This window comes from Pipistrellus kuhlii, unplaced genomic scaffold, assembly GCF_014108245.1.
Source record: "Pipistrellus kuhlii isolate mPipKuh1 unplaced genomic scaffold, mPipKuh1.p scaffold_m20_p_3, whole genome shotgun sequence".
NCBI lineage: Eukaryota > Metazoa > Chordata > Mammalia > Chiroptera > Vespertilionidae > Pipistrellus > Pipistrellus kuhlii.
In genome coordinates, this window is record NW_023425529.1 from 149844539 (window position 1) to 149871992 (window position 27454).

General features: G+C 38.4%; 1 protein-coding gene and 1 non-coding gene across 2 annotated transcripts; one reads left to right on the forward strand and one right to left on the reverse strand.

Annotated features, from left to right (window-relative positions):
• On the forward strand, positions 1 to 27011 carry RAP2A (RAP2A, member of RAS oncogene family). Its single transcript, XM_036456462.2, has 2 exons — positions 1 to 315; positions 25096 to 27011. The coding sequence occupies exons 1-2, from the start codon at positions 2 to 4 to the stop codon at positions 25331 to 25333; spliced, it is 552 nt and encodes a 183-aa protein (XP_036312355.1). The 5' UTR covers position 1; the 3' UTR covers positions 25334 to 27011.
• Positions 16565 to 16668, reverse strand: LOC118730986. The gene has a single exon (XR_004991708.1). It is a non-coding gene; the product is annotated as a U6 spliceosomal RNA (small nuclear RNA).
• Positions 27012 to 27454: the final 443 nt, after the last annotated feature.

Genomic DNA, 27454 nt, shown 5'->3' on the forward strand with positions numbered 1-27454 from the left:
GATGCGCGAGTACAAAGTGGTGGTGCTGGGCTCGGGCGGGGTCGGCAAATCCGCCCTGACCGTGCAGTTCGTGACCGGCACCTTCATCGAGAAATACGACCCCACCATCGAGGACTTCTACCGCAAGGAGATCGAGGTGGACTCGTCGCCGTCGGTGCTGGAGATCCTGGACACGGCGGGCACGGAGCAGTTCGCGTCCATGCGGGACCTGTACATCAAGAACGGCCAGGGCTTCATCCTCGTCTACAGCCTCGTCAACCAGCAGAGTTTCCAGGACATCAAGCCCATGCGGGACCAGATCATCCGCGTGAAGCGGTGAGAGGGCCGGGGGCTTGGGATCTGCAGCCGGGCGGGCGGGCGGCCGCCGTCCCGGGGCCAGAGCTCCCTCCTCCCCGCTCGTGTTCCTGGGGGGCGGGGGGGTGGCCGTGGACGCAGGGAGCTGTCTGGGATTATGTCTCTGGGGTCTTAGGCTTTATTATATATATATATATATATATATATATATATATATATATATATATATATATATATATATATATATATATATATAATTTTTTTCCCATTTCGCCTGCATCCCCATCCTCATCCCCATCATCTCGAGTCTCAGCTGTGAGTGCTTTGTGTGTGTCACTCCTCGAATGTTGCATCCCGCGAACCCAGCCGCGGCAGCTCTTTGTCTCGTGGACACTATTGGGAGCGCCTGTGCAGAGCCCCAGAGGAAACAAAGTTTAAAACTTGCAGAGAGGCCGGGGGGGGGGGGGGGGGGGGGTGAGTTGGTTTGTGGTGGGAAGAGAGGGCAGCGGTGCAAGGAATAGCGGAGACATTTTCAGACTGGAACGGAAGCAAAAAAAAAATCTACCTTGGCGATATGTGACAGCGAACATTGCACACAGAGTGTAGGTACTGTACACATGTCAAGTCGAGGGGAAAGAGACCTGGCTCATCTCGTGAACGATTGGATGGTGCCAAGATGTGTTTTTTAAAAAAAATGAACTCTTCAATTAAAATGAAACTTTAAAGACAGATTAGCAAATTATTTGAAGACATCCTAACAGCGCAGTGGGGTTGAGAGAGTATTAGCATGTAGGAGATCAAATATGCCATTCACATTAAAGAATATGGCTTAACTTTTTAAAAAAATGTAGCTGCCTTACCCACCTCAATAAAAAGGGGGGAGGGGGGGGAGAAGGCATTCCTGGAAACAAAACAAGTTTCTTCAAAGTTGTGACAAGTATATTACCTAATTTTTTGTTGCTGTTTTAAAAGTATATTATCTAATGTAAAGTGAATGCAGCTACGGTTTTCCTATGTACTTTGGAAATATGGCTGGTAGTTTAAATGGCTTAACGTATTTGTTTTCTCTTAAATTGACTGCATTTTTCCTTATTTCAAGCATTAGAAGTGTAATAATATCTTAGTTCTAAGTTTTAGCAAATTTTTCTAATTACTGTTTAATTATACATTACTGTTTTGTCTGGTTCTTATAATTAGTTAATACTTGCTTATGATTTTGATATAGTATCATATTTTCCCCCACATAATTCTGCCTGTAGCTCAAAATTAGGCGACATTTACAGAAAGATAGTTGTAGGTGTACTGTAGATACAACCGCATTACAAGTTTGAGTTTACTCATTGAGAAAGAGCAAGGATCAAGTCGTGTGTACTCAAGGGGTGGTCAAGAAATCATTATCAGCAATGGATTTTTAAAAATGTTCTTATGGATTTTAGAGAGAGAGGAAGGGAGAAAGATGGGAAAGAGAAACATTGATGAGAGAGAAACATCTGTCAGCTGCCTCCTGCATGCCCCCTACTGGGGATGAAGCCCCCAACCTGGGCATGTGCCCCCACCTGGAATCCAACTGGTGACTTCTTGGTTCATGGGTCAATGCTCAACCACTGAGCCACACTACTGGGCACCAGCGGTGGATTTTTAATCCAACATATGGATCAAAGGGGAGGTCTTCTCCCCAAGACCACCATCCCCATGAACTCATTGATTATATACTGTAATACCTAAACTAAATTTTGTGTATTATTTCTTCTATTAAACTTCAAACTAGAATAAAGTAGACATTTTCATGGCCTCTACTGCTGTTCTAAAATATGAATCTGATAGCTTTTTACTTCTCCATTCTCATTTAACAATATATTTTATTTAACCCACTGAATCTAAAATACTATAATTTAGTTCTGGCCGGTGTTTCTAGGTTGGAGCGTGGCTCGATTCCGGTCAAGGGCAAGAACCTGGGTTGCGTGCGGGCAAGTACCTGGGTTACCTGTTCGATCTGGGCCTAGTCTGAGCACATAGAGAGGGAACCAATCAATGTGTCTCTCCACACCCCCATCCCCCTAAATACCAATGGCAAAAATATTCTTTGGTGAGATTAACCCAATTCTTGGGTTGGATTAACAAAATAAAATCTATAAAATATATTATTCAACATGTAATCAATATTAAAAAATTAAGTTATTTTACTTTTTCATACTAATTTTTGTTTTTTAAAAAACGTATTTTTTTATTTTAGAGAGAAGAAGGGAGAGGAATAGAAACATCAGTGAGAGATAAATACTGATAGGCTGCCTCCTGCATGCCTCCTACTGAAATCTGAGTCCCCAACCCCAGCATGTGCTCTGACCTGACTGGAATCAAACTGTGACCTCCTGGTTCAAGGACAATGCTCAACCACTGAGCCACCCAGGCTAAACCATACTAATTTTTCAATATCCAGTGTGTTACATTTGTGGAACATCCCAATTCAGACTAGCTATGTGGTAAGTGCTTGAACAATAACTACATATGGCTGCTGACCACCATATTGGATAGTGCAGGTCTAAAGTGTATATAATACTTGAACAAAGAAATTGCTCTAAAATTCCAGTTGTTCTTTTATTAATAATAACTTTGTCACCTTTAAATTTTATCCTTAATATAAATGTAATGTTATAGAAAATAAATTTGTGATTGTATCTTTAATTTCATTACCTAGTGTAGACAAGATGAGGCTAAAAAGCAGCTAAGATGAAAACAATCCTTAAAAAGGTTTTGTTGGTCCTAACCAGTTGGTTTAGTGGCCGCACATGTGTCAAACACAAGGCCCGAGGGCCAAATCCGTCCCGCCAGGCCTTGAAATGTGGCCCGCACCGCGCTGTCATCACTGCACTCCGCTGCGTTTCCATCACAATGACAGTTTATGACTGTTCAGTAAACCATTCGGCCCGCGATTTAGGCTGGATTTTAGATTTTGGCCCCTTCTCTGATTGAGTTCGACACCCCTAGGCTAGAGCATCAGCATGCATACCAAAGGGTCTGGGTTCAATTCCAGTCAAGGGCACATAGCCAGGTTGCAGGCTCCTTCTCGGCCCAGGCCCTGGTTGGGTTCATGCAAGGAGGCAACCAATCTATGTACTTCTCTCACATTTATGTTTCTGTCTTTCCTTGTCTCTCCCACTCTCCCTAAAAATCAAACGTAAAAATATCCTCAGGTGAGAATTAACACCCACACACCCACAAAAGGTTTTGTTGGTGTTCTCTTAAATACTTTTTCTTATTAAGGTTTAATAGGAAGGGGCAAAAGAATGAACATTTAACTTCAAGTCTAGTGCTAATGTATGGCCAAACAGTGAAATAGAGCTTTTCAGTTGTTATTGTATGGAAGGTTTTGCTTTAAAAAAATGTGAAACAGGCCAATACTCTAAATATTTACAAGTGCACAGATATATACATCTATACATAATCTTTTTTCAAACCAAGTGGGCTAACTAAAAATTACTATATAATTTATATGGGTTTTTTGTTTTGTTTTTTGTGTGTGTTTTTTTTTTTTTTTTTACTTTGCATGAGATCACACAAGGAAGAGTGATAGGGAAACAGAAAATGTTTCAAGTGCAATAACACTAGAATTCTTTCTGATTTCATAACTGCTTTTCTCATTCCTCCCAGGGTAAGCCATGGTCCAGACTTGAAGTATCCTTGAACAAGGCATGTTATTCTTAGGATAAAGCCCAGGAATCCGCAATGTGACCTTCCCAGGCATGCAGAGAGTGCTCTTGGCCTTCCTGCCTCTGCAACTTTACCTCTTGCATCACTCCCCATCCCTTAGAGGCCAACACCCAGACCTTCTTTCATTCCTTTCAGAGTCTGTCTCTGAGCTTTTCTTCTACTTGTGGGAATCTTCCACCTTTTGCAGAGTTAATTCCTAGACTTCCCCCTCAGGGAAGCTTTCCTCCTCCTCCTCAACTGAGTAACAACCTTCCCATCTTCCCCCTCTAGACTAACTTCTTGCCTCACCCATCTCTCAACCACAGGCACTTCAGACTTCGTGGCAACCTGTACTTCCCTCTTTCTGAGGCACTCATAGAGCTTAGTTATTTGTGTGTTGATTTATATACTGTTGATCATTAAACTCTGATCCCATGCGGGCAGCACAGCTACTAGTACATAGAAACAATCAAGAAAAATATGTTGGAAAAACTAGTGTTCAGAGAGAAAAGTATTTTTATTGTCCTTTGGCCTCAGTTTCCCCAAACATTTTCATTTTGTAGATCAGTGTTTCCCAACTTTTGACATACGTGTACCACTTCTATCATTTTCGTAACGCTGAGTACCCCTTGTACTCATGAGAACGTAGAATTAGGCGCAGCGAAGCATGGTGTAGTACATATCCCCACCAAACTCTGGTGCAACGCGTATCCCCACCAAACTCTTCCCATACCCCTGGGGGTACGCGTACCACCCTTTGGGAAACACTGTTGTAGATGGAGGAAATGATTCTTTAAAGTTCATTTTGCAGATGGAGTAGGTTATCTCCCTTCAGCTCTAACATTCTGTGGGAGTTCTTGTACCTAATTAAGGCAACAGGATCAGAGGTAAAGTTTAATACGAACCATAAAAAACCAGGAGCACAGACAGGCCAAGTGTGTCTCAGTGGTTGAGCACCAACCCACGCATCAAAAGGTTACTGGCTCTATTCCTGGTCAGGACACACACCTGGGTTGAAGGTGCAATCCCTGATGACAGGTGTGCAGGAGGCATCCAATCAGTGTTCTCTCTCATCAATTTTTCTTCCTCTCTCTCTCTCCTCTCTCCTCTAAAAAAAAAAAAAGATCGATAAAAATATGTTTAAAAAAAAAATCAGGAGCACATCCCTGGCTGGTGTGGCTCTGTTGCAGCATCATCCATGCACCTAAAGCTTTGATTCCCGCCCAGGGCACATACCTAGGTTGCCATTCAATCCCCAGTCAAGGAGGCAACGGATCGATGTTTCCCTTTTTCTCTCCTTTCCCCTCTCTCTAAAGTCAGTAAAACATATCCTTGGGTGAGGATTAAGAAACTGAAAAGTGGGAAATGACATGGGAAATACATAGAATATGTTGTTAGCTATTAATGAAATAGACCAAATTGGCTAAACCAGGAATTAATATAGAAGTGTGAAAGGAGATAAGGCTTAAAAATGTGACGTTAAATGATAATAAGGTTGAAGACTTTGGACTAGATCTTACAAGTCAAGGACCATTATCAAAATTATTATAGAAATACTAACGTGGTAATATGATATATGGCTTAGTGGCAATAGAATAGTCAGGAGGAATAGTTGTAAAAATTGTAATATTCTATAGTTTCTACATGAAGTGTAAAGGTTCTGGATTAGCATGGTATTTTTAGTAGCAGAAAGAATGGATGAAGTTAATGTTGTAAAGAATGAATTAATCAAAGTTAATGGGAGGAAGAGTGAAAGGTCAGAAGTAACTGACATCTTGAAAATGTGTAAATAGAATTATGGCGGAATAGCTGGGGAAGATTATTTCAAGCTTTGGAGTAGTAATCATCCACATAGATCCACCTAATAAATAATTAGTATATTTGAATAAAGCCTGAAACATCATTTATGTATGAATATAAACACTCAGGATGAGCTGTGTAGTTCAGATTTGTAGAAGGTATGAAATATGTTGTGTAGCATCATAGAAATGAATGAATATGGCCAGAAATAGAAATTAGAAATGAGTATAGCCAAGGATAGAACTTGAAAGTTGTAAGCTATACAGAGACTAAATACTTAGCAATAGGCTAGAAGGCATGGGGTATTTTAACATTAGGAAAAAGTCTGGAAAAGCGTGGTTGGTTTGTACTACCGAAAGTGAATAAGTTTCTATTTTTTTTTATTATTACTATTTCTATATCATTTAAGTGATTTCTTTCAAATGGCACAAGTGATTTCACTTTTGCTCTTCAAAATAAGAAACCATATAAAAACATACTCTTAAAATAGAGGCAGATTGCCAATTGCTACACATAAATCTTGACCGGCAACAGATTTGTGCTATGAGCCAAAACCTGGGAACCCATCAAATGATGTTTGTTTTAAGTAAGTGAACCTTCTGGAATCTGTCATCATTCCTTCCTCCAGAGTCACCTCCTTCCCCAATTTGATATCTCCAGTTACCAAAATTGTAAGAAAAATCTGGGCCTCCAAGGTACAGAGCATAATAGCCAAGAGTCACATTTTACAGCCCAATTTTTTCCTGAAAGGGAATGTTTTTTTTAAATTTACTTTGCAGATGAGTAGATGGTCTCCTTTCACCTTTGACCTTCTGTGAGTACTTCTACCTAATCCATTCAATGAGAGAGGCGGTAAAGTGTGAAAGGTGACATGGCTGACCATTGAATGAGAAATATTCAGGCCACTAAGCAAGTTGGGTAATGCTGACTTTCTAGTTCTCTTTTAGGAAAAAGTTGGGTAACTAATTAACAGATAAACATTAAGGAGGAGATGGAGGAACTGATAAAATGTTTCTAGAGGATGCAACCGAAGGAAGTGCCAACAAAGTTGGAAAATTTTTCAATACATTTGAGTAATTTAACTTTTATATGCTGTTTTCTTTGAAATTACATATGGCACATAAAAATGCATAGATTATGCTTTCATATACATTTCTAAGCAGTCATCTTTAAAACGTATACCATACTTAACTTAAGGTGTTTTTTTTCAAGGATAATTTATTTTTACACAGTTCTCTTAGCCATTGTCTTGAGAACCTAAGTCCCTGTATGATTCTATACTTAGGGTTTCCTTTGTTTCTGTTTCAGTTTTGCCCTGTTACCTGTTTCCCTCCATCTGTTCTGAACTACTATGTGTGCTTTTGTTGTTGTTGTGATTTTATGTACTTACTATACACCCAATGCATGAAATTCATGCATGGAGGTAGAGAGGGGGTGTCCCTCAGCCCAGCCTGCACCCTCTCCAATCTGGGTCCCTTTGAGGAATGTTTGACTGCCCGTTTAGGCCCTGATTGTCCCTAACTGCCCTCCCCTGCTGGCCATCTCACAATCCGGGACTGCTGGCTCCCAACTGCTCACCTGCCTGTCTGATTGCCCCCAACTACTTCTGCCTGATCACCCCCTAACCACTCCCTGCCAGCTTGATCGACACCTCACTGCTCCCCTGCTGGTCCAATTGTGCCTACTGCCCTCCCCTGCTGGCTATCTTGTGGCAGCCATCTTGGACCACATGGGGGCGGCAATCTTGTATGTTAGAGTGATGTTCAATTTGCATATTACTTTATTATATAGGATTTTTTTGGTCTATGTTATAACAAGAATTGTAAATTCTTTGAATTATTTTTGGAAAAATATTTGAGAGTGTATATGAGTAGACTTTCAAATGAGATCAAACTGATGGACACAGAATAGTAACAAAAGTAAAAATTAAAGATAGTATTTTTGTGGGAAATATATCATGAAATTTTAGTGGTGTGCAAAAATTTGCCATATATATTAGCCATTTTATTTACTTGTTACTTGACAGTTGTGGTTCATTATATTGAAAATTATTCTGAGCCTAATGGAAAAGTTTCATAAACATACCTTTATACTTTATCAGATCAAATTGAGTCTTTCAAAAAATATTATCAATAATGGTAATGCTAAAATTTTAGATATCTGCATTTTAATAAAAGGTATAAGTAAAATATGAATATATTGGTAAAGTTTAAGGTTGTAAAATATTTAAGAATAGCTACTATCTTATTGCTAAGATTTTAACATGGCATATACTGAACATAATATTTGAATATATTTAACTTGAGACTTCTAAAAGAGTGAAACCTTTTTTAAACTATCATACCTAATACAATAGCCCAATTATTTTGCCTTTTATTCTTGTAGGAAAACTGTAACACATCTATATTACACTGACTTTTAACAAATTTCAGTTTAAATTAAGGGTAACTGCTATGAAATTTTTTTTTTTTAAGCCTGTGAGTCAAAACAAGGTTACCGGGTTCTGAATCAAATACTAATAGCATACTATATTGAAGCAAGAGTTTGGGAAGTCCAGAAACAAAGCAACAATTGGAATCGAACTTGGGACCTCTGGTCCGCCGTCTGACCCTCTATCCACTGAGCCAAACGAACTAGGGCTAAAGTGTGATTTTTGAGAAAGTATTACTGTTTGTTGTGCATGTTAGAAATATAAGGACATACTTCTGTAGTTTTGTTTATTCTGATGAGGATAGCACCTGCCTCGTGAAAATTTAAGACAGAGAATGGGCTCTTGTTCAGACTAGTATGTGATTGGAAGGACCCTTTAGTACTCCGAAGGTTGTTGAGGAGGGTTTGGAAACTGATGTTTTGAAGTGGTTTGCTGCATCTGTCCAGGAAAATATTGATTCAGCTCTCCCTATAAGATAGTAAAAATAGATAAAGATAACTATTCTTACAGATGTCTTAAAATCAATTAGTAAAATTACCTAAGAGAAACATTGTAAACCTTTACTTAAAACATTTAGTATTATCATGCTTTCCTAGGAGTATCCCCTTAAAGATTAATAATTCAAATGTGGAAATCTTACATTTTATTAATAATTTAGTACATATTAGTATTTTCTTCTTTACAGGGTTTCTTTACAACTCTCCAAATAAGAAATCTTAAGAGTGCTTTTCTCTGTTTTTGGATGGAGAGTTTTGTTCTAAATTAATCCTACCCTTAACTTAGTTCTCCTATATATATATTTTTTTTTCTTCTGTAATTCAGTGTTTTATTTAATTGTTCATATTGATCTAATCTCATCTTTAAAGACAGTTAAATGTTACTATCATTAAAGCTGAGCTCCAGTACATATTATGTAGTTAGGGTCAAGTCAACATCATCTGAATCTCAATTTCCTCATTGGTAATTCTTTTTATTTTTTATTTTTATTGATTTTTTTACAGAGAGGAAAGAAGAGGGGGAGAGAGAGAGAGAGAGTTAGAAACATCGATGAAAGAGAAACATCAATCAGCTGCCTCCTGCACACTCCCTACTGGGGATGTACCTGCAACTAAGGTACATGCCCTTGACCGGAATCAAACCTGGGACCCTTGAGTCTGCAGGCCAACACTCTATCCACTGAGCCAAACTGGTTAGGGCCTCATCAGTAATTCTTACTAATAGAAGCCTAAGTGGTTGTAACACTGTCACAAGATAGCTGCCCATACACAGGTGAGCGGAGCTGGGCTTGAAGCTGCATGTGTGGCACGAAGCCTGCCTGGGAGTCCTGCCTTCGTGAGACGGCCTGCCTGGGGGTCCAGCGAGGCCAGCCTGGGGGTCCCCTGGTTCTGTACAGTGAGGCCTGCCTGGGGGTCCTGGCTGCACGGTGGCAGGGCCTGCCTGGGAGTTCCACCTTCTCCTGGCTCTGTGTGGCCTAAAAGCAGGGACCCCAGGCTCCAGCCTACCTCTTTGGGGCAATCCATTAAGGAGCCCCAGGTGGATGGGCAGGGCCTACCTGTTTGGGGTGATAGATTGCGACAGGGCACATGCCAGTCTGGGGGAACCCCCACCCCCTCCGAATGCACAAATTTCTTGTACTGGGCCTCTAGTACTATCTAATAAAAGAGTAATATGCAAATTGACCATCACTCCAACACAAGATGGCTGCCCCCATGTGGTCAAAGATCCTGCCCCCATGTGGATGTAAGATGGCCAGCAAGGGATGGCAGTTGCAGGGAGGACCAGGCCTGCAGGAGAGAGCAGTTAGGGGTGACTAGGCCTAAAGGGGAGGGCAGTTAGGGGCAAACAGGCTGGCAGGGAGCAGTTAGGCATCAGGCTGTCAGGGGTGATTAGGCTGGCAGGCAGAAGAGGTTAGGGGCAATCAGGAAAGCGGGCAGGTAAGCAGTTGGGAGCCGGCAGTCCTGGCTTGTGAGAGGGATGTCCGACTGCCCATTTAGGCCCGATCTTATTGAGGGGTCCCAGATTGGAGAGGGTGCAGGCTGGGCTGAGGGACACCCCCCCATGCACAAATTTTGTACACCAGGCCTCTAGTATAATATAATGAGGTACAGAATGTAAAGTGTTTTTTTTAAGTAGGAACTCTAAAATAGCAATAAAAAATGTTTCACCCAAATTTACATAAATAGAAGTCCAGGCATTTATCAAACAATGTGCTACCTCAGGATTTCTTAGGAATGAGACTCAGGATTATATAGCTAATCTAGTATTTCAATTCCATCTTTTCCTTTGCTTTCTCCTCTTTATCTGAAATGATAGTAGAGTATGTTAGAGAACTTAGGGCACAGACCCTGATTGCTTTGAGTCTTTCTGTTCACATGGAGACTATGTTGGCTTTAGTGGTGACAATATGTTTTTGTTACTCACAGAAAATGGTAATGATTTTTATACATATAATTCAAATACTAAAAATACTTTATAAAAAGCAATCAGGCATAAATATTAAATATTTGCTAAATGACAGTTTTCTTTTTTTAATTGTTGATAGTATCGATATTACAGCTGTTTCCCATTTCCTCCCTTTTTGTCCCCCTTTGCCCAACCTCCATCCCACTCCAGGTGACATTTTTCTTTTTAAAAATGTTGATTACAGATACACACACACACACACACACACATATATATTTATTTATTTATTTATTTATTTATTTATTTATTTATTTATTTATTTTTAGAGAGGTAAGGAGAGGGGGAAAGAGAGAGAGAATATCAATGATGAGAGAGAATCATTGATCAGCTGCCTCCTGCACACTCCACACTGGGGATCGAGCCTGCAACCCCAGCATGTGCCCTGACCAGGAATTGAACCATGACCTCCTGGTTCATACGTCGATGCTCAACCACTGAGCCACACCAGCTGGGCAACTATAGACCTTTTTATAAATTCCAAAAATTGCATGGAATAAAGATAATTTTAATCATCTTGATGGATATATATAGTAATGTGCTGACAGGGTTTTTAATCAATTGATTCCAGAAGAAGTTTTATCTGTGTATATAAGTCATCACTGTCAGCATCAAATATTACAGCTATAACCACATCATTTGTATAACATTGCCCTGGGCATTATACAAAATTAGGTACAAGATAACTATCTGACAAAACGTACTAAAATAAATATATATTTGACAGTGTGGAGTTAATTATATATCTACGCAGGCTGTCTCCAAAAAATTATACACTTTAAAAATGAAATACATTTTAATAAACCATCCCTTTATACAATAATTATTCAAAGTGAGCGTAAACTTTTTTTGGTATACACACACACACACACACACACACATTTCCTCCCTTTTTGTCCCCTTTTGCCCACTTCATTAACTCATTCTATTTTGTATGCCTATAAGTATCAAGAATTAATTCCAGCACTGGACATATGGCTACATGGAAAAATATGGCCCTTTCTGTCCTGAGGGCCCAGATGTAACTGCAAAGGTAGCATAGCATGCTCAAGGCAGAAACAAAACTATTTCAGAACTAGTTTTATGGAGTTTGTTTTCTTTTTTAACTTTCCCACGTTACCTTACTAGAACTTCAGAGCCATGGTTCATGTCTAGTGACTTGCCTTAGCATTGTTTGAAGTGAAAACATGAATAGGATAAAGAAAGATACTTCTGTTTAAGGAATTTTTAGCCTCTGAATAGAAGGAACACTGTATATCCTGTTTTGTCTCAAATCTTTTTCACAAGGGTTAATGATCTTCCAGCTAAATAGTTAGATTTAGGTGGATGGAAGCTAGAGATAGGAGATAAGAAACTAATTAAAAAATTTTGTGCTCTTTTACAGATATGTCACCACAATTATGGTTGTAGAACTGATTTGCTAACAGATGGTTTGTGAAAACTTAGAAAAGAATAATTGGCATTTCTGTAGTATTTTACATTATCCATAATACTTTAAACTGCTTAGTGTAGTATCTGGCAGTAACTAAAACAACTGATGCTAGCTTGCTATTATTAGTCAAGTCATCACCATCATCTTCCTAACATAATACTAAGTATCATTAATATTTCTGTTTCACAAATAAGGAACCTGAGGCTCAGAAAGACCTTTCATGACATTCAAGGGAGCCAACTTGGATCTTATTTTTATGTCCTCTAAATCCAAATCCAATTCTCCCCCTTTGTAGTGCAGTCCGTCTTGATTTTAGCCAGTGACTAAAGTGTGGTTAGCCTTGACTGTTAACATAGGGATAGACTTGATCTAGTCATTCTAGAGTCTCCACATTTTTCCAAGGTAGTGGATTAGGGGGGAAGCTGGGAGAGGGGTGAGAAGTTGGAGGTGGGACCAGTTAGGAGACTGTTGCATAGGTCAGATGTCTCAGATATGAGTTATTTAGGGGATGAAAGTGGTTTTATAGTGGGAATGAAAACAAAGGGACATATTTTCTCACATCCAATTCTTGCTCTGCCCATCCCCTGAAATCACTCATATACTAGACCTATTGTTACAACTTCTCATCTTAACCTGATTAACTACTGGAGACTATGGAAGATTTTTTGCTTTACACCCATTCTCCCTTGCTTCCACCATGATTTCTTATAACTGTTTCCAACTTCTTTTACTTCAGTATTGAAGTAAAAGTGGAACCTGTGAAAGTATCTATAGTTCATCATTCTCCATTGGCAGCTGCTGGGCACCTAATCTCTGCCAATAATGATAGTTTCCAGCTCCTTTCTTTATTGTGCATTTGTTTTTGTTTTGCCTTTTCCATCTGTCACCTGTTACTCTGGTTCAAATGAAAAACCTTTTTAATAGACATCAATCAATCTCAGGCCAGGAGAACCAACCAGTTACATGTCATATATATTTGATGTCATCTTCCCCCGAGCTGTTCATTGTTGGAGAGAAAAATGCTAATTCTTTTGGTACTATAACCTGAGCTTTCTTGAAAGCTGATAGTTTTTTGTGTCTGTGGGCTGTTTTTTTGTTGTTTGTTTTGTTTTGTATGTTTTTTACTTTTACTCAGGGCTGTTTGTATTTAGTAATTTGGAAATAAATATTTTAAGATTTTACTATCAAAAGTAGAAAAATTTCTAGTACAAAGCTCTTCTATTAATAATTTTTGAAGTTCTGAGAAGTCTTAGCTCATTACAGCTTTTATGCATCCTTTAATTACTCTTCATTCAAAGGTAGCTTTTAAAAAATATTTGTAATTGAACTTTGTATACCAGATACATATAAATTTTCATTCATAAACATTTTTGCCAAGAGTTCTGAAATGAAGGTGTGCTGAGAATATGTGTATTTTAATTTATGAATTTAGATAACAGTTCAAACTGCATACTCCTGAACAGTCGACTCAATTTAGTCTTTTCAAGTATAATAATTTCTTTTTGTTTTGTTAATCCTCGCCTGAATATACTAGTATATATTTTTTAAAATATATTTTATTGATTTTTCACAGAGAGGAAGGGAGAATAATAGAGAGCTAGAAACATCAATGAGAGAGAATCATCGACCAGCTGCCTCCTGCACACCCCCTACTGGGGATGTGCCTGCAACCAATGTACATGCCCTTAACTGGAATTGAACCTGGGACCTTTCAGTCTTCAGACCGATGCTCTATTCACTGAGCCAAACTGGTTTCGGCTAGTATATTTTTTGCATTGATTTTTAGAGAGAGTGAAAGAGAGGGAGGGAGTATAAGACAGAGAGAGAGAGAGAGAGAGAGATATGGATTGGTTGCCTCCCTAACAGGCCCCAACCAGTGCTGGGTATTGAACCTGCAATGCAGGTACATGCCCTTAATCAGGGATTGAACTCTCCACCCTTCGGTACATGGGCTGATGCTCTAGCCATTGAGTAACACCAGCCAGGGCAGGGGGACCTGTTAATGCACAGGTTTCAGATTTCAACTCTCTTTAAAGATATGTCTGAAAACCTTTGTTCCTTTGATAAGTTGAAGCTGTGTATTCTTCATATATGGGTTCAAGCTTGAATTTTCCCTGCTATTTAAATTACATAAGAAGATCATAGTTTATTGACAGATTTGAAAATGATGTATTTTTGATTTGGTAACTGAATGTACATTAAAATGCAGACTGAAAGTTAACTACACATTAAATACAGACCAATAACTGCTTTACCTTATTCTGGTATCGCAGATATTTTGCTTTAAAAAAAAAGGTTCAAATGGTTTATTTAGACAACGTTTGCATTTGATTCTTAAATGATAAGGTATTGGGCTTCTAGTTGCAAACACTTCCTCACAAATAATGCATTAGTTGGGTGGATAATCTTCATTTCTAATAAATAAAAGCTGATTAGATGTAGTCATCATTATATTTTTTTTCTTTTTTGCATGGGTATTTGAAGTACTGTGTTATCTTGATATGCTGAAACAAATTGTGGTCAAATAGATGCAATTTATACATCTGATAGTGAAGAAGAAAATGTTCAGAATTGTTAATTGTTTTTATTTTCAATAATATATACTTTGGTATTAGTATTTATTACATTTTTAGTCTTTAGCCTGTTTTGAGTTTAAATTAAATAGCATAGGACTTGGCCAGAAATTTGAAATTGTTAGCAGTATTTGGCTGAGTAATAAACTGATCAGTTTAATCGTGCATTTCATGTGATTTAAACTCTATATCAATATACATGTTCACTCTGTTAGCCTTAAAAGGTTATTTTACTATTCCTATTTTAATGAGGAAATCCTTTAGATAATTCTTACTAATTTTTTTCTTGCTTCAAAAAAAATTTTTTTAAGGTGGATACATGTAACCAAATCCCAGGTGAAGATGTAGGACAGACATTCAAGCAACACAGCATGTTGCATCCCTGACAGTTTTGTGCTCAAAGACCAACACATATGAATCTTGCCTGTTATTGAGCCTCTGGCCTCTGGCCTCTGCCTTTCAGCACACATCTTTGTTGCCTAGATTGAACACTACAGTTATCGCCTAACTACTTTCATGCTTCTGCTGTTGTGCCCCTAAAATCCATTTCTGTATATTACCCATACTGATCTCTAACACATAAGCCATGTAACTTCGCTGCTGAAAGACCTCTGATGGCTTTCTTCTGTTCTTAGAACAGCACCCCCTGGTTCTTCTTCAGCCATCGCTCATGCTTTTCTTCCCCTTGCTCTTTATGTTCTAGTCATGCTGGTCTTTTTTTGTTTCCTTGAATAAGCCTAGCACTTTCCTGCTGCCTCTCTTTTACATTTTATGTTCCTTATGTCTAAAATGTTCCTAGTTTTTTTATGGCTAACTCAATTCTCAACTTCGAGTTTCTGCTTGGATTTCATTTCCCTAGAGATGCCTTTTTTGATCATCTCATGTAATATTGGCTTGCCCACTTTATTGTATATTAATCAGTGAGTAGTTGCTTTCTTTGTCACAGCTATCACAGTCCTTATATTGTTTATTTGTTTTTTGTGTTTTCCCTAACTTGAAAGTAATCACTAACACCTTATCTGTCTATCCTACACTAGTAGTATGTCAATCTACTAGTCGCTGTGACATGCACTGACCACTAGGAGGCCAGCCTCATGTCTGTGGAGCACAGAGGTGGTGGTGGTGGGAGCCTTTCTTTCCTCCCCAGCAGTGCTAAGGACCCCTCAGGGGATGTTCAGTTGCCAGCTTAGGCCCGCTCCCCAAGGGGTCCCAGACTGCAAGAAGGCACAGGCCCAGTGCATGAACGTGGAGCACAGGGCCTCCAGGTGTAAATAATGCTGCAGTGAACGTATGGGTGCATATGTCTTTTTGGGGTTTCTTCAGATAAATACCCAGTAGTAGAATTGCTGGGTCTCTTTATGTCTCATGGTAGCCTTGGTTTTAAAGTCTTTTTAGTCTGGTATAAGTAATGCTACTTAAGCATTTTGTTTGTTTCTATTTTCATGAAATATCTTTTTTTCATTCCTTTATTTTCATTCTGTGTGTCTCTTTTCATCTGAAGTGAGTCTCTTCTAGGCAGCATATATAAAGGTCTTGTTTTGTTATCCATTCAGCTATGTCTTTTGATTGAGCATTTCATTCATTTGCATTTAAAGTGATTATTGATAGGTATATAGTTATTGCCATTTTATTACTCATTTTTTAATCCTTTTTTTTCTCTCTTTTTGAAAAAGACCTTTTAACATTTCTCATAATACTGGTTTGGTGATGATAAACTCTAGCTTTTTATTGTCTGGGAAGCTCTTTATCTGTCTTTTCGATTCTAAATGATAGCTCTGCTGGATAGAGCAGTCATTGTTATATGTCCTTCCTTTTCATCACTTTTAATATTTTATGCCAGTCCCTTCTAGGCGGCAAATTTCTGTTGAGAAGTCAGCTGATAGTCTTAAAAATACGGAATGCTTCATGAATTTGCCTGTCATCTTTGCACCAGGGCCATGCTAATCTCTGTATCATTCCAACTTGAGTATATGTACTGCCAAAGCGAGCACCCTTAATGGTTTTTAAAACATTTAAAAGTCCTGAGTTGCATTGTTGTGATCAGTTGATCCCTCACAATCATTTAGGAATCCAATCTTCTGATAAAATGTCAACTCTTGATTTCTAAGAAAGCAGATTATTTTCATTTACAAGCTTTAAATGTCTTTTTAGTATCATTACCCTCCTTAACTTAATTTTTACACTACATTTACAATTTTTTTCTGGTCTTCTTCAGTATGTAATATATTCTGAAACCAAGAGAAAGAGCAAAAGATTGCGGTTTCCTTTCATTATTTAAGCTAAATTACCAGAAATTCCCTTAAAAATGAAATATTTAGTCATGTCAAAACAAGTCTCGTTAGGGAAGAAGCCTTATTTAGCTCATGTTTTTCTTACAAGAAGTATTGATATTTTATGCAAGCATGCTGAGGTAGGAGACTTCAACTCCCAGCCAAAAACAGTACTTAACAGTACTTTCCATAGAACTGCCATAATATTTTACTAAAAGTTTAAAAATGTCTATTCCAAGGGTGGGGAAATAAGCACTCTTAACTTTAACTTAAACACTCTTGTTTTTAGTATACATTTCTGGGTTTTCTTTTCTTTTTTTTTTATAAAGTATATTTTATTGATTTTTTACAGAGAGGAAGGGAGAGAGATAGAGAGCTAGAAACATCGATAAGAGAGAAACATCGACCAGCTGCCTCTTGCACACCCCCTACCGGGGATATGCCCGCAACCAATGTACATGCCCTTGACCGGAATCGAACCTGGAACGTTTCAGTCCACAGACCGATGCTCTACCACTGAGCCAAACCGGTTTCGGCCATTTCTTGGTTTTCAGTGAGACTGTGTGTGTGTGTGTGTGTGTGTGTGTGTGGTGATGAACGCGCAGACACCCAGCAATCTGATGAATTAACCTAGAAATAAGGCTTTTCTGGTTCAAAGGGTATGCCAGACACATAAACACATATTCTGTGCACCTTTGAGACAAAAATTACACTTCTAGTATAGTTCATCATATTGTTGTTCGTGTAGTGAAAAAAAGTGAGGGGATGAGAGCCCTTCATATGCATTATTGGGGAGGGGGGGAGTAATTAAATTATGGTATAGTTATAGCATAGATTCTATAAAATGGAATATTATGTAGTCATAGCATATATTGCAATGGAAAGCTCCATGATAGTACATGAAAATTGAAGCTACTTTTTTAAATAAAAATGTATATCTGTGTGTGTAAGAAAATAGTCTGAAGAGATATAAGCAAAATAGTTATAGTGATTATTCTCATGATGATGAGAGTAATATTTTTTTTTATTTTTCTCTCTATTTAATTCTTCCCAGAGACTATTTTTTTCATAAGTACAATGTATTTAATATGAGCAAGGAGAAAAGGAAGAAAACCTATTTTCATTGCAATCACTAAAGAAGTTCAAACATAACTTTAGTCACATTTTCATGGAAGTGATTTCAGCATCAAGTGTTCTTGACATTTTGCCTTGATAACACAGCAAATACTTTTACCTATTCATATTTACAAAGCTGCCTCACTAACACCATCAACATTGTAGAGCTAAGTGATACTCAAGCCAATATTTCTGAAATTTTCATTCGATATATTAAGCAGTTGCTTAAAAGAACTAGTTTTCTTTATTAATACATTATGTAATCCTGCTCATGAGTACAATAATATGAAAATTCATGTTAATGACACGAGTATTTGTTCACAGACTATAAACAGCAGCCACTGTATGACCCTGGTCATGCTCTTAAAGGAAATATCAAGGAAGATGCACTAAAGTTGATGAGAAACCAGCTGATGTTTAAGATGTGGACAAGATGCTATCCTGCTCATGGTCAGGTTAACAATAATCCATAAATATTTTTAGAATTTTGCATCTTCAACTTTATTCCCAAATGTTTAGAGAAGGGAAAAAATGAAGACAACGCACAAAACTATTAATAAATATAGGACATGGAAAAAAGTAACTGCCATTCCCACAACCAAATGCCTAGTGTAGTTGGCCCTGTCACGTATGTCACACTCGTCTGCTGAGGCTACGTCTGCTACCCAGATTCCTCAGTCCCATTTAGCCTCAAATGAGCAAGTTTCCTACGCTGCAGGATTGCTGGCTGCAGGAGTTGCAGGATGTTATCCAACCCACAGGCCATTTGCTATTTCTTGAACCACCATACCCACTCTCACCAGCTTCACTTGTCTAGTCCATATCCTGCCTGAAATACTCTTCCCCAGATTCTTGCTTGGCAAACTCCCTTGCTCCCTTCACGTCTTTGCTCACAGGCTACCTTTCCAACAAGGCCTCCCCTGTCCTTGTAATTTCAAATTGAACCTGTGCCCAACAGCCCCTTTGCTGATCTACATTATCTTTTTCCTATTGCACTTAACACCTTGCAATAAACCTATAATTGACTGTTGACTAGAGGCCCGGGGCAAAAAATCCGGGAGGGTCCCTAGGCCGAGGACTTCCTTTGTTCCATGCCGCCCCTTGGTGGTCAGCACACGTCATAGTGAGCGGTCAAATTCCCAGTTGGTCAAACTCCTAAGGGGACAGTTTGCATACAGTAAGTCCTCGGGTTACATGGAGATCGTTGCTATGGCGCAATATAATGCAATTTTCCCATAAGTCGGAACCCACCTACACAAGCACCTGCGTCACTCACATGGAGCAATGAAAATAGGTTTTTTTCCTTTTCTCCTTGCTCATATTAAATACATTGTACTTATGAAAAAATGTCGAGAACTGCCTGTATTGGCCTTTTATTATATAGGATGTCTGTTTCCTCTGCTAGACTATCATTATTTGAAGGCAGATATCTTTGTTTTATTCATTGATATATCTGTAGGTGCCTACAGTAGTATCTAGCACATAGTAGTCTCTTATCAAATAGTATGCATTAAATGGGTGAATAAATATATGATACACGATTGTTTATTACTAGTTACTTATGCAGCGACAGGCAGTTTTCAATAGAGCTTTCAGTATTCACATAGTTAAAAGCATCCCACATTTTTGTATTTGAATAGTATTGTCAGTGAAATAGAACTGCCTTCGTCCTGAGTACTTTCTGCCTGTGAGTCAGCATGTTAGCTGTAGCTGCTTTGGTTGGAGTCAGAAATCTCTGCTGCTTGGTGTCCTGGCCCCACGGAATCTGTTGAGGTTTTCTCCTTACCTTTTGGCCTTTCTCCTGATTTCATATCTCTTGTAAAGATCGGCCTATTGGTGTTGTTCTCAGACCAGAAGCTCTGAGCAAATTCTCTGGTATCTGTTGATGACAGGAGTGACCCACTGTGTCTGTTCTGATATTTAATTTCAGAGCTTAAGAACATCATAGAAATTCTGTAGTCCAATTCATTTTAAAGTTCAAGAAACTGAAGAACCAAGAAATTAATTTTCTAAATTCACAAAACTAGCTAGAAGCAGTTCTGTGACTGGAATACTTAGTCTGGATGTTTTGCTGCTGTTGTTTGTTTTCTGTCCTTTCTATTTTTATTTTTTTTAACTTTTTTATTGGTTAATAAAATCATACAGGTTTCAAGTATATAACTCTACAACACATCATCTGCATAATGAACTGTGTGCTCACCACCCAAAGTATTTTCTGCCACCATTTTATTCCCTTTTGCCCTCTTCAGACCTCTCCCAACCCCCTTGCCCTGTGGCAGTCACCATACTGTTGTCTGTTTTTTGTTTGTTTGTTTGTTTTTGTTTAACCCCTTCACCTTTTTCAGCCAGTCCCTCAACACCCCTCCCCTCTGACAGCTGTCAGTGTGTTCTCTGTCTATGAGTCTGTTTCCATTTTGTTTGTCAGTTTATTTTGTTTATTAGATTCCACAAATAAGTGAAATCATGTGGCATTTGTCTTTCTTTGGCTTATTTCACTAAGCTTTCTACTCTCCAGGTCCATCCAGGCTGTCACAGAAGGCAAGATTTTATTCTTTTTTCCATTGTGTTATTGTACCAAAGCTTTTTTATCCACTCATCTACTGATGGACACTTGGGCTGCTTTTAAATTTTGGCTGTTGTAAACAACGCTGCAGTAAACATAGGAGTGCATATATTTTTTCAAATTAGTGTTTGTTTTTTAACTTACCACATTTCTACATCAGAGAGCAAAACCGGTTTCCTCATGCCCTCTCTATTTTGTCAACACAACTCGTTGCTTTTTCCCTTCTCCTCACTCATCTTCTTAAGGAGGGTCGCGGTTTCTCCAAATCTTATTTCCACGTATAGGACCTATTCCATCATCCCAACCTAAAGCCCTCTAACCCTTCCCCACGGGTATCTGTATTTGGGGAAGGCAGTTCCCCATTACTTTTCTAGTTCCTCATTACTGTGATCCTCAGCTTGGGGACCGGAGAAGGGATAGACTGACATCAGGTAGCTGCTGTCCTCCGTTTGACTCCTTTCTCTCTTGCCTGTCTGACCACGCCGCACCAGCACCCTGACTTGGTTCATCTCTCCTCAGGAGTTTCACCTCCCTTGATTAGTATCTCCTGCGTCTTAACTTACTGAAGCTGTGGTCTCAGTGTGCAGAAGGGGAAAGAAACACCACCCTACCTTTATCGAGTACTTTTTTCCTCCGTTATCTCCTTTGACCTTTTCAGAACCCCTTTGTGTTAAGTGGGAACAGATATTCTTGTTTCCTTTTTTACTGACAAGAAAGTGAAATACAGATCAGTAGAGTAAATGATTTACTCTGTCTTTCAAACTCTGCGTGGCTGGACTGGAAACTGAGCCTCCAAATCCTAGTTTATATCTTTTCTACAGTACCCTATTTTAGGGTTGACAGACAAAAATGTATCGCTGATCAGTATTATGAAATGCATACAATGTCTTTTCTTCCTGGAGATCTTATTCAGTCTTGTAAAGTATTGTGAGGATGTGACTCTGAGTTTCTATCTATAGCTCGTTGGTTTTAGAAAAGACCTCGGGGAGGAGGGGCTCTCTGTGAAGCATGCCCACGCCTTTCTTCCTTCTCAGGTGTGCAGCTTTACTTTTCTCTCTCAAACTCTTAAGTATCTACACGAGACTTTGCAATCACAGGAGCAGCAGGCTGCGGCAGTTCGTCCCAGGCTAACCCCTGAACCTGCCTGCAATGCACCCTTTCCTCTGACTTTTCAGTGCACTAACAGCAGCCCCACCTTGGCTCACTTCTGTTACTTTGACTGTTACTTCTCAGTGAGTCCACACTGACCTGGGTGGCTCACTTCTTTGTTTCTAGAGGGTCAAAGCAGCCCTGCCTGGGTTCTCTCCTGTTGCTTCTTCTATCCAAAACCTTTCGTTTCACTGTCCCCAGCTTTAGTAAACGTACTCTCAAAATCAGAACGGAAAAAAAAAAGACCACTGAGTTTGGCTAGTGATCTAATGGACAGGTTAGGTTCTGATACTGACTAAATTGCCATCTTTATTTAACAATTATTAAATGTTATTAAATGTAGACTTATGTTTGAAGTATTTTGTTGCCCTTCTGAGAATCTGTTGGTAATATTTATTCAGTCTTCATTCAAACAGTATACCAATTCACAAGTTTTGAAAAATCTACGTATTTTTAGTTTTCATTTAAAAATGTAATAAGCCGAAACCGGTTTGGCTCAGCAGTAGAGCGTCTGTCTGCGGACCGAAAGGTCCCAGGTTCGATTCCGGTCAAAGGCATGTACATTGGCTGCGGGCACATCCCCGGTAGGCAGCTGGTCGATGTTTCTCTTTCATTGATGTTTCTAGCTCTCTATCTCTCTCCCTTCCTCTCTGTAAAAAATCAATAAAATATATTTAATAAAAATGTAATAAATATTCTTTACGTATAATACTCTTGAAACTAAGAAGTATTTGTTACAATATTTACCACTTAATAATATAAAGTGATGTTTTATCACTTTTTTTATTACATATTGTAAACAGATTGAAATTAATTTTTAACTTAAATTCAACCAGTTTTACTGAATTGTATTAATGTTTATTTTACTTCCCTACCAAACAAAGCATTCTAAAGCATACTGTTATATATATATATATATATATATATATATATATATATATATATATATATGTATATATATATGTGTGTGTGTGTGTATATATATATATATATATATATATATATATATTCATTCTCATGAGAAAAAGAAAATGCAGTTATATCTTTGCAACTAAAACAGATTAGGAACTGACATTGTCCTAACACGATAGGCAGTGTTTGCTCCCCACAGAGCTTCTCTGTACAGCAGGTCAAGAAGGCTTGTGTGTGAAGCAGCTGATGCGTAGGTTTGTTATGCAGCTTCGTTCTCATTGCCATTTGTCCACCCAGAGGCCAAGGATACACACAATTGATGCTGTCAGAGTCCTGGATGTGGAAAACCCTTGTGTCCTGTGTTCAGAGGTCTCTGTGTGACCTGAGACCAGCAAGCATAGGCACAGTTGGTAAAGAGTACATTCATATAAAGCTCTTTGGTATAAATTTTCCAAACCCATTTCCTGCAAGATGGTAATATCCAAATTCTAGCTTTTACTGTGGATGTTGTTCTCCCCACTCATTTTGAAGTTGTTTTTATATTTCAGATTGCTAAATGGCTCACTGCCTAGAATATGCCCTCATATTGAGACCACTCTAAGTTTGATCTAGTGCCAAAGGAAGAAAAAGAGATTCTGTTGGGAATATAGTTTGTTTTACATGTTAGGGTGAGTGAGAGAACCATCTTGAAAGGATGATGAAATTGTAGAATTATTGTTGCTAACATTCCTGCCCATTTTTCCTGAATGATAAAAATTCTATACGACTCCTGCTTCAGTGAAGGCTTGGCTATGTAGTTTTCTCTTCTGATAGATTAGCTGTGTCCTGTCACATTTGTTATCACTTGTGTGCAGTTTTGCAGATTACTTCTTTTATAAATTAGAGATGCATGCTGCTTAAGGGAAAGAACACACACACACACACACACACACACACACTGGTTTATATTGCAATCACAACAGCTTTTAAAATGATGTTTAAAGTAAAATTGTTGTATAGTGAATAACAGTATAACAATTAAAGTAAAATTGTTATACAGTGAATTGTAGAAAGAACCATCTTTAGGTTCCAAAGTGATTTAGGATCTTTTTGCTTTATTCTTTTCATGTCATTTGTTATCTTTATTAGTTTAGCATTTACCAGACATGTTCATTCAGAGACACCTTATCTTAGTCTAATCTGGCTGCTATAACAAAAATACTATAGACTAGGTGGTTTAAACAATAGAAATCTATTTCTCACGGTTCTGGATGCTGGAAAGTTCAAAATCAAAGCTCTGGTAGATTCAGTGTTTAGTGAGGGCTCACTTCCCTAGTTCACAGACCATTATCTTTCTGCTGTGTCCTCACTTGGCTATAGGGGCAAGAGAGTCTCTTATTAATATATAAGGGCACTAATCCCATTCATGAGGGCTTTACCCTCATGACCTAATGACCTCCCAACAGCCTGACCTTCTAAATACCATTACATTGGGTATTAGATTTCAGAATATGAATGGGGTCGGGGAGGCACACACACACACACACATTCAATTTCTAACACACCTTTCTAGTTAGGAAGGAAAAGAAGAGATAACATCAAATTGAAATGCTTAATCCTTGTCAGGCTGAAAAGAATCCTAATTATCTTTCAACTGGCTAAACTATAAAATAATAAAAGCATAATATGCTAATTAGAATGGACAGCTGAACGACCTTCTGGACAAAGCTGGGGCTGTGAGGGCCGAGCCCCTGAATTTCGTGCACCGGGCCTCTAGTCTATAATAATAAAAGCATAATAGGCTAATTAGACTGGACAGCCAAACAGTGGAACAACTGTCTGGACGACCTTTTGGAGGAAGCCGAACTGCGAGGGCCAACCCCCTTTCATACATCGGGCCTCTAGTAGTTTTATAAAGGGATAGAGTGTAGCTTCTATTGAATGTTTTTCATCTATTGATTTCAACGAGATTTTTTCTTATTTTGGAACTAGTAGAACATGATCGATTTTGTATATTATGGAGAATAGTAAAATGCTGAGAATTATAAATTGTTTACTCAAGTATATTACCTCATCAACTGAAATGTTAAATAATATTGAGAAAGCATCTCTTATAATGAAAAAAAGTTTAAATTAATCCATCTAAGAAGATTTCTTCTGAGAATAATTTGCCAGATATATCTGGAAAGGTAAATTGATTTTAAAGGGTGTGTAATTAATTAAAAGACATCATTTTAAAAAACCTGTATATGATTCACTGTGGGAGCCTCTGCTGAATGCCCTGAGGTAGATATCTGTCAAGCCAGTGGGCAGATAATTTTTCATGTAACAAAAGAGAATATTTGTAGTAGAATATAGAGAAAATATATTTTACCTGAAGTTTGTGCTAACTTTTACAGTATATGTGTATTTTGTTTATTCTCTCCTAGGTATGAGAAAGTGCCAGTCATCTTGGTTGGGAACAAGGTGGACCTGGAAAGTGAGAGAGAAGTGTCATCCGGTGAAGGCAGAGCCCTTGCTGAAGAGTGGGGCTGCCCCTTTATGGAGACTTCTGCTAAGAGCAAAACAATGGTGGACGAACTCTTCGCAGAAATCGTGAGGCAAATGAACTATGCTGCGCAACCTGACAAAGATGACCCGTGCTGTTCTGCATGTAACATACAATAGCATTCAGAAATGCCTATCCTGGGCAGGCTTCGCCCAGCATCATGGGCGATACAAGCCTCGTCTGCCCGATGGCAGAGTTTGCAGGATGTGTGGTGTGAATCTGTGGTGAAATAGCAGCCCTCACTCAGAATTCAGCAGTGATTGTCCATTGATATCTCTGAGTAACATTTGGGTTCAATACCTACAGTTTTCACCATTGTCCTCAGTCTCCTATACGCACCTGCAACTTTGAGGCCTAGCCAATCGATCTACAGGGTGATCTCCGTTGAAAGCAATGATGGCATTGTCGCTGAGTTGACCGAAGCAACTATTGTATAAATTAAAAGTAATCATGAGAGAGAAACCGGAAGAATTCCTATGACCACTACAATTAAAATATTTTATCTTCTGTAAAAAAAAAATAAGTAAAGGAGAAATATTTTCCTACAAGAGTACTGAATTTCAGGAATTGAGATAGTGCTTCTAATCAATGTATTCTGTCAAGTAAGATAACAGCCGACCTGCCAACAGCATTACAGGGAGAGATTCTTTGCTCAACTGACACATTTCTGTTTTTCAAAATTGATGCTTAATTGTAGATGTTATCCTAATTTGTGACACACAACTAACTGATGCATCAGTCCTTGCTAGAGCAAAAGTCAAAACAGGTTTTGAAAACATTCAATCTCACTTTAGAAGTGTAAAGTCACCTGCTTTGCCACAGAAAATGGAGGCTCTCACAAGGGTTTGATCTGAATTAAAACCCCAAACCCACCCTCTGGTAATCAAGCAGATAATGGTTTTTATTACATTTTTGAACAAGAAGGAAACAACTGTGATGCAAAGAGACTGCGCAGCCTTACTAACCAGAAGCGTTCTAGTAGTAGCTGAACTAGTACCATCATGTAAGGAAAATGAAGCCATGTTGCATCCACATGTTCCCGTTTGCAGAAACCTCACAGGACAGTACAAGTATTTTGCATTTTTATGTTTGTTAAAGCAGCAAATTCCTTCTTGCCTTTAAGGGCTATGGTTGTGGTGTGATTCTTGGTTAAACTGCTTTCCAAATCAAGTTGGCTTGTAGCAGAGCTTTATTGCAGGCATTTAAAAAGATTGAATAACCATGTGAAATAATTTGGGCTTAAGAATAGAACATAAATTATAAAATGGAAGGTAAGAGACAAAAAAAAAAATCTTTTATCTTTAATTTTTCTGGAGAATTATTTAAAAATTTTCCTATAACAATTTTGCCCTGACTACTGAAGTGGCAAATAAAGCTAGAGAATACTTTGTTTTGAAAAGGTGCTCAAGCTTCAACGTTTCTGATTTGCATAGCCGTGAAGTATTTATCGTTTGCATGACTAATGGCACAGGAAGAACCTATACAGTCAAGCATAGGAAGGGTTTTTACCTAACCTCAGAGTTATAAATGCTGAAGAGAATACCTTAAGCTGATTCGAAAGGTAAATTTGGCCTTCGGAGCTGCAATATCGCTGAGCCTGTGGCCTACATACCTCCCCACATTTTGTTTCACACTCTTGTGCGAGTAACCTCTGGTCTTACGTGTGTAACTGAGAGAATAGTGTGTGTTGTGTGTGCATGTGTGTTTATCGTTCCTAAGAATTTGGCACAAGTCAGAGATGATTGCCTATACTGAGAATCCGTGCTGCAGAATATAATGTATCAAAAACATCTTTTTCTTTTAAATTATTTTCGTGTTATTAAACATCATTGAAATTATTGGTAGGCCCCAGTGTTTAGTAAACTGGCATTAAGCTTAAAGGATAGAAAAAAGGCGAATAGTAACTTCTTATAGACAAGAAAACAAGTGTGTGGGTAAAACCAGGCCAGGGTTATTAAGTCTTTGAATTATGAATGTTCCCATTCTTCAATATAGATTTTTTTAGGAACCCCCCATTATGAAGCACCTTGTTTATAGGACAAAAAGTGCTAACTAACTTCATTGAAGCAGATTTCATTGTGCAAAAAAGTTGATTTGACTCAACCTGTAAAGAAATCAAAGGTTTAAGAAGTGTAATTTCTCTACTGAAATATAAATATTTGTTAGTGAATTGGTTGAGTTCTGAAGCCTCTAACTTCTCAGAATGATAGAATTCCACATTTAACAGCAATTTATGACAA

Bases quoted from the DNA above. Each gene is read 5' to 3' on its own strand.
- RAP2A (XM_036456462.2), top strand. From the start codon at position 2: ATGCGCGAGTACAAAGTGGTGGTGCTGGGCTCGGGCGGGGTCGGCAAA. The intron at 316-25,095 runs GTGAGAGGGCCG...ATTCTCTCCTAG, and splicing joins CAGATCATCCGCGTGAAGCG to GTATGAGAAAGTGCCAGTCA.